The sequence below is a fragment of the Cervus elaphus genome, chromosome 12, assembly GCF_910594005.1.
Source record: "Cervus elaphus chromosome 12, mCerEla1.1, whole genome shotgun sequence".
NCBI lineage: Eukaryota > Metazoa > Chordata > Mammalia > Artiodactyla > Cervidae > Cervus > Cervus elaphus.
Genome location: NC_057826.1, coordinates 1,292,651 through 1,305,951, shown reverse-complemented (window position 1 = coordinate 1,305,951; position 13,301 = coordinate 1,292,651). Strand labels below are relative to the sequence as shown.

The 13,301-nt window shown below is 50.5% G+C and overlaps 1 protein-coding gene across 6 annotated transcripts in view; it reads right to left on the bottom strand.

Moving 5' to 3' along the window:
- Positions 1-13,301, bottom strand: part of TTC7B (tetratricopeptide repeat domain 7B) — a 265,511-nt gene that overhangs the window by 95,350 nt on the left and 156,860 nt on the right. For all 6 annotated transcript variants that reach the window (XM_043920987.1, XM_043920988.1, XM_043920989.1 and 3 more), the window contains exons 10-13: positions 5,599-5,682; positions 4,304-4,408; positions 2,315-2,432; positions 276-333 (exon numbers count right to left, since the gene is read on the bottom strand). In XM_043920987.1, coding sequence (XP_043776922.1) covers positions 276-333; positions 2,315-2,432; positions 4,304-4,408; positions 5,599-5,682 — 365 coding nt within the window. The remainder of the gene's footprint in view (positions 1-275; positions 334-2,314; positions 2,433-4,303; positions 4,409-5,598; positions 5,683-13,301) is intronic.

The following is a 13,301-nucleotide window of genomic DNA, read 5'->3' as shown; positions in this document are numbered from 1 at the left end:
TCATCTCCATGGACATAAAAAGTATCTCTCTTGGAGCTGAAATAACTTGATTAGGAATGAAGATGTGCCCAGATGAATAAGCCGATGAAGCCTGCAGATCTACATCGCAACAAGTGATGCAGTAAGTTCTATGCTGTATGTTCAGTGCTCAAAAGGAAAGACTCCCAGGGGTGGAACACTGTTTACATAATCCTTATAAATATCTCTTCTTTTTATACTCACCGCACTCTGGTGTCATTGTGTACAGCCGAGTGAAGAGAGGAACTCCCACTCACCTCTGAAATGCAAGAAGCGCCTTTCTCTGAAGGACCTCCTGCATCCCTCGCAGAGAAGCTAAGGAAAGGGTACAGTTAGTCAGTGGCGTGGAGATCAGGGAGTTTTCAACAAATATAAACATCACAAAAACCACACATTTGACTGGATTAAGAGCCACAGATTCTGGGTACCTACGTTCCCAGTCTATCCCAGGCGCTGAGGAGGATGGCAGACAAAGGCCAGGTCAACCTGAGGTCCTCACGCTTGGGCATAACTCTGCAACCATGCCAAGGGGAGAATGGGAGGTGGCTTGTCAATCTTGGCACCCCCAGGAAAAGGGGCCCATCTTCAAAAGACCAGCTGGGAATTCCAGAGAGGAAAACATTCTCAAAGGCAGGCGTGTCATCCCCAGCTGAAGCACGACTCTGCCAAAATGGACTAGAAGAGATTCAAGCACCAGTGGGCGGATTAGACAGTCTTCAGAGATCCTTCCAGCACCAAGAACCAAGGACACCATGAAAGACCAGTTAAATTCATGTGGGCAATGGCCAGGACCTCTGATATCTTGATGTGAACCCCAGAGACAGACCAGGCAAACTCTTTACCAGTGAGACTGTAAATCAGCTCAACCCTTCCCCCATATACATGAGAAATGGCACCTCAGAATCTGGTAGAAACTAAAAAGATACTCTTTACTTCAACAGCAGAAAAACTCCTAGAGGAGCCTCTTATGGTTTTCTCTGGAGATGGCCCTTATCTAACGAATCCAACAAGGCAGAGCCCATCCTGACATCGCTCTGAGGATGACGGAAGGCTGCCAGAACTGGATGTAGCTGAAACCCATGGCTAACTCAGAACAACAGTAAGTGAACAAGAAGGAAGCAGAGGGGTGAACCAGGGGAACCACGAATACAGATGAACCCAACAGGGCCATGCAACTCACCCAGTTACAGGGCTAATCAGGGGTAGAACTTACCCCTGATTAGTAACCAAGAACCTGATTAGTAACCCCTGATAAGTAACCAAGAACTTACATGGATAAATACAAGGTATTACATTTCACTTCACTGAAAGTCTGCTATAGTTAAAAGATGTTTTGGGTGTTGCCAGTATATCAAGTGTATATGAAAAATTAGCCAAAAATCCATTACTGAAAATCAATGGATATGCGAAATTTCTCCAGAACCTTTGATATTTTAGAGCAGAGGAAAGAAAGATTTGGGGTAATGTGTAAAATAAAATCTAGCAAAATTATGAAGGAAGAAAAAGGAAATGAGTGCTAGGGTAGTGTTTTCTCTTAAGGCAGCTCGTGATGCTGGAACACATGAAGGGCTCCCAAGAGGCTGGCAAAGATCTATCTCCTGAGCAGGGTGGGGACTGTAAGAATATTTTCCTTTATACTAATTTATGGAGTTAGATAATCATTTTTGAGATTTTTTTTTTTTTGGTTATCTGTGTTACATTTCACAGCAAAACATTAAAGAAATAATAGAAAGAGTTCATAAAAACAATTTATCAGTTGACCCTTTCTAAAAACATTGAATTGAAAACCTCATTAAGCACAGAAAATATACTTAAGATTTCTTGTTTTAGCCAAAACCACATCTACTGAAACAGTGAGTACATCCACCCTGTGTCACTGCAGGTACTGTGCGCCCCTAGACCACACACGCACATGCCCGTGAACTGGGACGCACAGATCGAGAGGGGCAGGTACTGAGAACCAAGGTGAGCCCTGAACACGCCTACGTTCTGGTGCCTGAGACCAACACCCCTTCACACAGGGCGGGCTCGGGCCGGGGCTGGGGCACGGCTGCGTGCAGGCCGGGTGGGTTGAGTTGCCTCTCACAGCATCTGCCAGCGGGGCTCCACCAGCACACGCCCCCCTGAAGAGGGGCCTGGGTGGCCAGGGCCATTGTCACCCCCTCCCAGTCTCTGCCCTGCCTGAGCAAAGAGGACGCCGGGGGCAGGGCGCCATGGGACCGGGGGACCCGCCCCGCGCCCTCCGGAGACTCGGGGGCCCGCAGTCCCGCGGCCCTGTGGGCGGGACCCCACTCACCGTCAGTGGCCTGCAGACTGTACGTCAGCCCCAGGGCCAGGTAGCCTTTGGCTTTGAACTCTGACGTTTTCTCTCCTGCATCAACCACCGTTTTGGCAAACTTCTCAGCTTCTTCCAACTGAAAAACCAGATCAGTTAAAAACAACAACAACTTGCAGAATTTCTAATGCGACTTCCCAAAAGCATCTGCTGCCAAAGACGATTTCTGATGAGTCACTGTTCAAATAAGTCCCCAGCCTTCAGCGCCACCCTGGAGACTGCGTTCTCTTAACCTGAGCCTCTCAAACAGGCCTCAGGACCCCCGCCTGGCCCTTTTCCTTTAAACTTCCCTGTATTGCTTTGCTGCCCTCTTTCCCAAGGCCCCTTTCGCACTCTGGGGGGCTCTTTTCCGTCTCTGCCCTGCACCAGCTGGCTCTGTGACGAGGCTGTGCTAGGCACTCAGAAGGTACACACATCTGTATGTATTATTTGTAAAGAAAAAAGTTCTTGAAACGTTTTGTGCTTGAGTCTTTCCTTTTTAGCATGACAGAAAGAATCCTTTAGGCTTGGATTTTCTTTCCTATAAGCTGTTAAAAATTTTAAAACTTCATCTATTTATTTTATTGAATTGGCCAAAAAGTTCGTTCAGGCTTTTGCACGCACATGCCAGAAACCCAAATGAACTTTTTGGCCAACCCAGTACAATACACAACACGTGGATCTCATATCAGCAGATTCCAATGGGAGAAAGTGCACCTGCAAATTACACCCACAATAAGGCAACCTTTTATACATCTCGTTAGAGACAAAAGTAACAAGACTTGTTCCTTTGGAGTATGATAAGTATTGATATTATTGAAGCTGGCTGACAGTACCATGGGTGATAGCTGGTTACACTCTTTACTTCTGTGATATTTGGAAATTTTAATAATAAAAATACAAAAAAATACAGAAATGATTTGCTATTCTCATCTCGAAAAAAAGAGGTTTATTTAAGGCGCCATGGAGATGAACAATGCCATCGCTGGAAGGTGTGTGGCAGAGTCACCGCTGGAAGCCGGCATGTTCAAAATGCAGAGGTTGGCCCCCCGCCCTGGCCCCGCTCAGACTCTGCCTGCTTGCCCCCTCGCTTGCCACGCCAAGCTGCCGAAACCTGCGTGGACCACACGGCACCCTCACAGCTGTGTTTCAGGTGAGACCCTGCTCTTTCAAAATGCCTGTCTTCTTCCCCATTTCCCGCCTCCCCCCACCTCCAATTCCCCCTCCGCTGGGTGAGAATAAACGTAAACAAGCAACAAGGACCATGCTAGAAAACCTTAGCCGAGAGCCTCAGTCTCTGGGGCAACTTCCCATCACTAACCTCAACATGAAGTTAAAGACAGACATTCAGACTCCACTATATGTGACAGTCATCTATGTACCAGCAATAGTCTGAGTTTTCTAGCGTCTGCGCCAATGGTATACTTGTGAGGAACTACACCGACTCAATGGCCGTGAGCAAACTCCGGGAGCCAGTGAAGGACAGGGAAGCCTGGTGTGCTGCAGTTTGTGGGGTCACAAAGAGCCGGACAGGATTCAGGCACAGAACAACAATTGTTACAGATCAGGCTCCTCCCAGACCCTAACCCGAACAAGAACCTTTGAGAGGAAAGCCTCTGTGCAAGGAGAAGGATGAAGGAGGCTGGGTTTACACACGCACTAAAGCAGAGGGTGACTCTCGGCCTTACAGAAGAGCTCGGCTAAGAGGGAGCCGCTGAGGGACCAGCGCTTTCTAGTCCTGTGTGACTTGCGTACAGGACGCATCTGAGTACCGTTCCAGTTCTCTCTCACCATTTCTACCTTTGAAGCACATTCCCATGAAAAAGAAGCACCTGGAGTTTTACTGATTCCCCGAAGTCCCTGGGGTGGGAGCTGAGGCCTGAGAAGGCCAGGGGCCCAGGCCAGGAGCCCGGGGCTCGAGCAGCCTCCTCTCCGCCCAGCAATGACGGAGAAGGGCTCGCGGGCACTCACCCAGTGCAGGGAGCCCATGCACAGCTTGGCGGCCAGCAGCGGGATGGTGGCGTCGTCCGGCCTCAGGCGGATGCACTCCTTCAGCACCTTCACGGCACGCGCGGACTTGGCGAGAGGAGAGCGTCCATGTGAGACTCAGCATTTCTGCCCAGGACCAAATACTGAAGGCTTCCCAGAGGGGCTTCTGGTGAGGACACCCTCTAAATAAGGTTTTCCAGCTTGAGCCTAACCGAGCAGGGGCCTGGGGATGGTGGTAACTGGAGCTTGGAACTTTTGGGGGACTGGGGAGTAAACTGTGGTCAGAGCAAGTGAAAATGCTTCCCTGGAATTGCTGCCCTCAGTTTATTCCCTACTTGTAAAAGTAAGGGGGGAAAAGACAGCGGGGGGTTATGGTATTATAAAAATAAACTACCCAACTTAAAATGTGTGTGTGTGTGTGTGTTAGTCACTCAGTCGCGTCTGATTCTTTGTGACCCCATGGACTGTAGCCCACCAGGCTCCTCTGTCCATGGGATTCTCCAGGCAAGAATACTGGAGTGGGTTGCCATGCCCTCCTCCAGGGGATCTTCCTGACCCAGGGATCAAACCCAGGTCTCCCACATTGCAGGCAGATTCTTTGCCATCTAAGCCACCAATGAAGCCCAATTTAAAGCGTACCATACAAATTTCTGCCTCCACTTGCCCCCCCCCCAAAAAAACTTGTGTCTCAGACTTAACTATTTATTAAAGGGCCCAAATTAAGAAGAAAAGCAGTGGCCACTGTCTTTATTGAGTGTGTTCGTGCTGAGACTCTCCTAAGCGCCTTGTGAGTGTCATCACACTGCCTGACGACAATTCTGTGAGGCTGGCACCACGGGTCTATGGGGTGGATATTGGGGGACCCGCTGTGGGGCACAAGCCCGCCAGCGCGGCGCCAGGCCCCTCTCCACAGTCCTCGCTTTCAACCACACGCAGCCTCGTGCCATGTCTTGCTAAAGATAACAGACGTAGCCCTCCAGGAGCAGCTGACACTCAGATGAGTGAAAGTGGTTGGTGTGAAGAACCAACCTTAGTTTAAGCCACATCTTAATAAAGTTACAATGACTAGAAAAAAATGCAAGAATTTCAAAATTTTCCTTCTCACTGATGTCTCCATGTGGGCCCCCACATAGTGAAACGTGACCATTCATTTCTGAATGACCACAGGAGAGTTTCAGAGAGCTCTGAGTGCAGACGTCTGCCAGGCACCACCGCACCCCATGCAAGTCAAGCTAACCACGGACGCGGAGGGCTGCGCGGCGCGGAGGGAGACTCACTTTTCCGGCAGCCATGAGCGACAGAGCGAACTGGTACCAGAGGTGGAACTCCTCGAAGGCGAACTTCATGGCTCTCTCCAAGCACTGGTTCGGAAAGAGGAAGGCAGACAGACGGGTGAGAGCGGCAGGTGTCGCAGCTGGACAGGTGTAAGCGTGTGTCTGTGCACACGAGGCCGGTCCCGCCAGATCGGCCTCCCGGAGCGCTGAGCGCACCCTCCCGCAGCGAGCCCCTCCTCGGGCCCCGGCCACCACACCCCGCGCCGGAGGCTGGGACAGGACGGTCTGCAGCTGCTAACACAGCCTTTGCTGGTTCAGTTTCCGCATGTTTTATTTACAGTCAATCTTACGCATTTTAGCGTCTAGTTCTGAGAGTTTGCACACATGTATATAACAGTGTAACCACCAAGACAGACTAAATGAAGTGCAGTCCAATCTGCGCCCACCCCCAAATTCTCCTGTGTTCTTTTGCAGAGAAACTGTCCTGGCACTGTCTCTGCCTGCCCTCCCCCCAACCCCCCACTTCAAGATCGGAACCTACATTTGTCCTTATGACTTTTCCTTTGCAAGAAATGTCATAGAAATGAAACCACGCAGTGTGTAGCTTTTTGACTGTGGTTATTTCCATTTAGGATCACGCATACGACATTCATCTATTTGTACAACCCAACCCTTGACCCCAAGGAGCTTTTCATGCGGTACAGGCAAAGAGGCAGGTAACTGAACTACTCAAATGCAAGGTCCCAACTGACAAGGGTCCTGAGAAGGGGAAGCAGAGAGCATGGGAAGGAGGTCTTGGGGAACAGGAATGGCATCCTGGAGGAATGTACTGGAGCTGGGCTTTGACAGATGAGAAGAGAAAACACACAGCTGTGATTTGGAACTGGTACTTCAGGGCATCCCGGAGGCTCAGTCAGTAAAGAATCCGCCTGCAATGCTGGAGACCTGGGTTCAATCCTGGGTCGGGAAAATCCCCTGGAGAAGGGAGTGGCAACCCACCCTGGTATTCTGATCTGGGGAATCCCAAGGACAGAGGAGCCTGGTGGGCTACAGTCCACGGGGCCGCAGCGAGTCGGGCATGACCGGGCGGCAAATGAGGACGCCAACAGCGGCTGCGAGACGGACACTGCCCCCTCATCACGACCACCCTGGAGACACACTTAACCCAGAGCTCAGAGCTGGCCACGCGGCCCCACCCTGCACCAGGGTGTCCGCCGGAGCTGAAGGGAGGAGCACCCAGAGCTCAGAGCTGGCCACGCGGCCCCACCCTGCACCAGGGTGTCCGCCGGAGCTGAAGGGAGGAGCACCCAGAGCTCAGAGCTGGCCACGAGGCCCCACCCTGCACCAGGGTGTCCGCCGGAGCTGAAGGGAGGAGCACTCAGCTGGCGCACACTTGCCCTCGGCCCTGGCCTGTCTTCTGCCCGGGACGCAGACTCCACACTGGAGGTGGGGTGGCCAGGAAGTGAGGACAGACGTGCCTCTCCAGGATGCCTGAGCAGGGAGATGGGCCGGCCTGGACGCCGTGGGACACTGCAGACCTCCTACCGAGTGGAGAAAACCAACCCGCGCTCCATTAAGGCGCTACCAGCTTGTTAGCGCCTTCTGGATACACCTCTCAGTAATGCAGACGCCAAGCAGCAGAGCCCCCGAGCCCTCTTACCTGCTCCGCTACATGGACGAGCAACAAGCAGGCACCACTGTGCCTTTAGGAAGCGCAGCGGAGTAAACGAGAGGAAGGCAGCTCGCTGAGAAGGTAGAGCAGGCAGGATGGGGTGCCGGGGGCAGACTCAGCCCAGGTGTGGGGTGGTACGGCCGGGGAAACGTGGGGTGGACAGGGCTTACGGAGAAGAAGGGTGAAAAGTTGACAGCATTTGGAAACTGATTTAGGGAAGGGGGATGAGGGATGAGAATGATGACCGCGTTGACGGAATGAGGCAAAGGAGTCAGTGTGTGCAGAGAAGGAGGTGGACGATGATCAGAGAGGAGGTGTGTTCCAACAGCTCCGCTCAACTAGTTCACTGCAATACAACCACCAAGTACTTAAATGTATATACAGAAACAGTCAAATGTTTGAGTGCTTTTCTTCCTTCTTTGCTAAGAGGAATGATAAATATCAACTGTTTCCCTGATAAACAAAAGGAGCTCATAGCTGAAACAGTCTGTTCTGAACTAAAAAGCTAGATGCTATAAATAAGTGTGCATCCTTGTTTTCTTCTGCGACAAAGGCTAACACACTCATTATCCTCAGCGAGAAACGTTCACGGAAGCTCAGTTGGTACAGAGCTCCATTCCAGGTGTGCCAGGGAAACACCAGCCCTCACAAAGCCTAGATGCAGAGTCCCATGGGCCGCCAGGGAGCTCGGGAAGCACCTGGCTGAGGTCCTCAAAGGAGAGGACATTTCTCACTTTGGCTGCCAATCAATCACCTCAAAACTCTTCTTTTTGTTTCCAGGCAGGGAGTGGGGGAAGGACACCCTGGATAAAAGGGGAGCAGACTCTCCCTTCCCGGCAGCCAAGCCTAAGGGTGAATGAAGGAGGAAAGTGATAGGAGTGTGTCATGTGACCTGAGTACGGCCAATCAGATGCTCCCGCCAGAGAGCTGACTCAAGGGTCAGAGCAGGGGAGCTGGCTGCTGGAAGCTGGTTTCCGTGGCTGGGCCTGGGGCCACAGTAGCAGCCGGGTTGGTGGAGGCCCTCTAGAGTTAACTGTATCCTCCCAAACTGGGGCAGGAGCCTCCTTAATTTCTTCTCACTCCTGTTCTTCAGCGTTCGATGGATCCTGGGTGCTAAATGGTTTGCACCAGCAGATGCCCAGGGATTGAGCCCACATCTCCTGCATTGGCAGGCAGATTCTTTATCACTACTCCACCTGGGAAGCTAGAATATATGTTTTATTATTTCCTTAATAAGTGATATGGGGCGTCCCTAATGGCTCAGAGGGTAAAGACTCTGCCTGCGATGTGGGAGACCCGGGTTTGATCCCTGGGTCAGGAAGATCCCCTGGAGAAGGGAATGGCAACCCACTCCAGTATTCTTGCCTGGAGAATTCCCAGGACAGAGGAGCTTGGTGGGCTATAGTCCATGGGGTTGCAAAGAGTTGGACACAACTGAGTGACTGACACTTTTAATAAGTGGTGTGGTGTGAATGTTTATGCCCCCCTAAAATTCATATGTTGGACCCTAACCCCCAATGTGATGTTAGGGGGCCCTGGTCAGGAGGGTGGAGCCACGAGAGACCCCTTGCTCCTTCAGACATGGTGGGCAGTCTGCAACCCAGACGTGAACCTTTACTAGACAGCAAATCTGCCAGTCATGATCTTGGACTTCCCAGACTCCAGAACTACAAGAAATAAACACTTTTTGTGTACAAGCCTGTGGTCTTCTGTTAGAGGCCGTCTTGGCTAACACTGCAGCCAAGCGCTGTCCCGATTGCTTTCTGAGAACGGCCTCATCCTGGTCAGGTGACCCGACTGGTCCAAGCAGATGGTTGTTCAGTCGCTCAGTCACGTCCAACTCCTTGCGACCCCATGGACCACAGCACGCCAGGCCTCCCTGTCCTCCACCGTCTCCTGGAGTTTGCTCGGACTCACGTCCATCGAGTCGGTGATGCCGTCCACACAGGCACTGTTCCACTTACAGAGGCGGTGGAGGTGCGGAGCTCCACAGGGACTGCGCCGGGGCTCAGAGCGCAGGGGGAGCGGGCTCGACACCCAGCGGTCTGCTGCAGAGCTGGGGCCACAGCTCCCCTCCGCCTGAGACGCTCCTTACAGACAAGCCACTCGAACGGCTGGGCCCCCTCTCCCTGCATAAAGCCAAGTTTGGCTAAATAAAAGGCTCCTAAAAATGCCACATGTTCCCTGAACTATTTCTGAGATTCAGCAATACATACATACATACATGTATATATATATATATATATATATATATATATATTTTTTTTTTTTTTTAATGCTGATGGAGCCCTTGTTTCTGTATCCTCTGAGCATTGGGGCCTTTCCAGCTTGCAGGATTTTCAAGAAACTTGACGGAACCCGTGGCGTCCGCTAGCAGCACAGCGCCATCTCAAAGGCGCACATCTGGACAGACAGGCTGTGGTTCCCTCTACACTGCAGACCTTTCACAGGCCCCTCCCAGCTCAGACCTCTTCCTCATTTCTATAGCAACACACATTCCAGTATAAGCTGTAGGGTGTTATAAAGAGAGACGGGAAATGCAAGCCCACAATTACAAATTAACCCTTTGCCCCGACTCAGAAATATCCGAGCTCTGGCCTCACAGCGAATGGCTCTGTCCTCCTGTGGGCTCCTGGCAGCCTTTCTGAGAGCTGGCTCGGAAAAAGTGCCCAGACAGCTCCAGCTGTGCCTGAGGTCCTGATGCCAAGCATCCTGCTAAGCCACGGAACATGTCCTCCCCGACGTGCCTGTAAATGCTGAGATCACAGAAATCTCTAACCGGCTCAAGGCAACAGGCGTGCAAGTGTGTTCAGTCACTTCAGTCATGTCCGACTCTTTCCGACCCCATGGATTGTAGCCCACCAGGCTCCGCTGTCCATGGGATTCTCCAGGCAAGAATCCTGGACTGGGTTGCCATGCCCTTCTCCAGGGGATCTTCCTGACCCAGGGATGGAACCTGCGTCTCCTGCATTGCAGGTGGAATTCTTTATCGCTGAGCCACCAGGGAAGCCCCTCAGGTCAGCATCACAAAGGAAACCCTCTTCCAGAAAACGCATCTTAGGGCAATGGGGGCTTGGGGTATCACTAGGGCATTTGCCATCCACAGCCTCTGCTCCTTTGACCAGGTGTTTGCTCACCGCAATTCTGTGTAACTGTACCTTTTAAGCATCCTAATCATATCTGTATGTGATAGAGTAAAAAGTTTCTTTCTTCTTAAAAATTTCAAACTAAGACAAAGATGGGGAAATAGCAAAATAAATCCCCATGTACCCGTCACCTTATTTCAACTATCAAGTCAATTCTCAACCTTTTTTTTTTAAAATATTTATTTATTTGACTGCACTTGTCTTCGGAGTGCAGTCTTAGCCACTAGACCACCAGGGAAGTCCCTCAGTTCTCAATCTTGTTTCATGTATATCCCTAACACATTTCTCCCCAACATATTATTTTGATGCAGATCATAGCATAACATCTTGTCCATAAATTTAAAATTTCCAGTTTTAATAAACTAGGGAGATTGGGAACAGAATATGTGCTACAAAATAAAATAATTCACATTTCAATAATGGTCTCAGTCTAAAAGAAGTACGGGTGAAAACAGACTTTTAAGAAGATGTAGGCTTTTGGGGGTGAAGCCGGATGGGAGTGGGGTGCGTGTAAGAGGGAGCCTCGGTCACTGAGGCCCAGCCAGAGCGGGCGGCTGGAGAGGAGGCACGGGACGTGCTGACTCCACCCCGACTCCTCCCGCATCAGCCAGAGCCTCGCTGCGGGGTTAAAGGAAGGAGCACACGAAAACGCTTAGGAGACCGACTTCCCTGTCGGTCCAGCAGTTAAGACTGTGCTTCCAATTCGGGGGGCTCAGGTTTGACCCTGGTCAGGGAACTAAGACCCCACATGCCACACAGCTTGCCCATAAATATTAATAAATAAATGAAATTTTAAAAATGCTTAGAAGAGTGGCTGGCACAGAGTAAATTCAATAAGCATGTTACTGTTGGCGTTGCTTTCATCACAGAAGCAGATGCTGCTGCAGGACGAGGTCTGTTGCGGGGAGCCCCGGGAACGGGGTGCCAGTGGAGGGCAGAGGAGGGTGGGAGGGAGCCCCCGAGCAGGAAAGGGGAGATGAGAGCTGGACGCTGGCCTTTCTCCTCTTCCGGTGTCCAGCGGAGAGACGGTGGTGCAGGCCCAGGGTCCACATATCCCCGAGTCACCCACATGCAACAGCAGCGTCACCTCCAAACTGTCTCCCTCACGAGAAAAGAAGGTGCATTTGGCGACAGTATTATTTCTACCAGGAAAGAGAGGCCCATTCACTGTCAACATACCGCTGCCACCTCTAAATCCCAGATAACATTCATTTAATACCAAGAATATTTGGGAGAACAGCTATTAGACTCTAGCTGGCATCCTAATCATTTGAGCGGCAGTGAAAATGTCACTTCCAAAATTGTGATTTCCTTTCGGTAGCAAGAGCTCGTCCTTTCCCGTGCCCTATTTTGGCTCTTCCTCAATCCACCATCTCTGAGGGGGCTCCAGGAATGAGAAGCTCTTCTGGCACAAGAAAAGGGTTTAGCAATTACCTTCCCAGCCCATGACATGAACCGGGTGCACGGCAGTGACAGCTGTGTGACACCACGAGCAAGGAAAAGCCAGCATCTATTTCTGGAATTCGAGGGCGAGCTTCAGCCTCCACCAACCCACGGGGGAGGCGGGAGGGCTGAAATAATCAGTCGCCCCTCAAATTTAGCCTGGAGCTGAAGTCTGAAATCCATCACCATTAAATAGAACAAATAACACATCGAACTTCCCTATTCACCTTTGTGGACGTGACGGCCATATCCTAGAAGTTCTCGTAACCTAGATTCTTCAACCAACCAAGTAGGACGGTTTTCTTTGCTTCATCATAGATACTTAATGAGTCAAGTAATCACTGCGACTCCTGGCAGCTGTGTGACAATTTTTAATAACTGAACATGGTTTATGATATTTCATTTTTTTTAACATTAGCAATAAAAAACTAAGCAATTTAGATTTTTTAGACCATTACCTTAAATCCATGGATTGATATAATCAGAGAACGTGCTGACATTTGACATGATCTCTTCCTGTTCTTACTTTTACCAAGGATGTGGAAGGATGTGGAAACTAAGACTCAGAGAGGAGACAGAACCTGCCCAGGGTCACACAGTGGCAGACCTGAAATTAGAATCCAAGTCTCATGATGCTCAGCTCAGAGCCCTTATTTCTAAATTAACTAAATATATTAATAAAAGTACAAATTAAAGTGCAGTTCGAGAGATCAACTCTACAAAGAGTCTGGGGCCAGGAAAAGCTTCTACAAGGCAGGCTGATGAGACTCTCAGCTACAAATAAAAGTCCTCCCACCCAGCTTTGAGAAAATATAGACAACATCCGTCAAGACTTGCTCAAGTTTTCTCCCCTTAAATTGGAAATAAAATTGAGCAAACCCCACATCCATGCCCCCGCTTCCCGTTTCTCTTTTTGCCCTATAACAGTGATACGGCAGAGGAGTTTCTATGCTCTGTTGCTTTGGCAAATGCTTAAATTGGAGGCCACCGCTGCCCCTGGCCACGGTGGGAGGAGTAGAGAGGGGGTTGTTTTTCAAAGGTCACAGGCTTTATTATAGAGCATGAACACTGGACGCCACCCTCCGGCACACTCTCCCTTCAACTATATGAAGCAACTGGATCAAGTCTGCACAGTGATAACACTGGATTTTAAGTGTTTTTATTTAGAATCTATTAATGGAAGAGTCGGGCTTCCCAGGTGGCTCCGTGGTAAGGAAGCTGCCTGCTAATGCAGGAGACGTGGGTTCGATCCCTGATCTGGGAAGACTCCCCTGGAGAAGGAAATGACAACCCACTCCCGTATTCACACCTGAAAAATTCCTTGGACAGAGGAGCCTGGCAGGACACAGTCCCTGGGGTCACGGAGAGTCAGACACAACTGAGCAAGTGAAGAACAGCAAAGGAAGAGGCCGCCTGTGTCTCATCTGACAGTTCACATGCTTGAC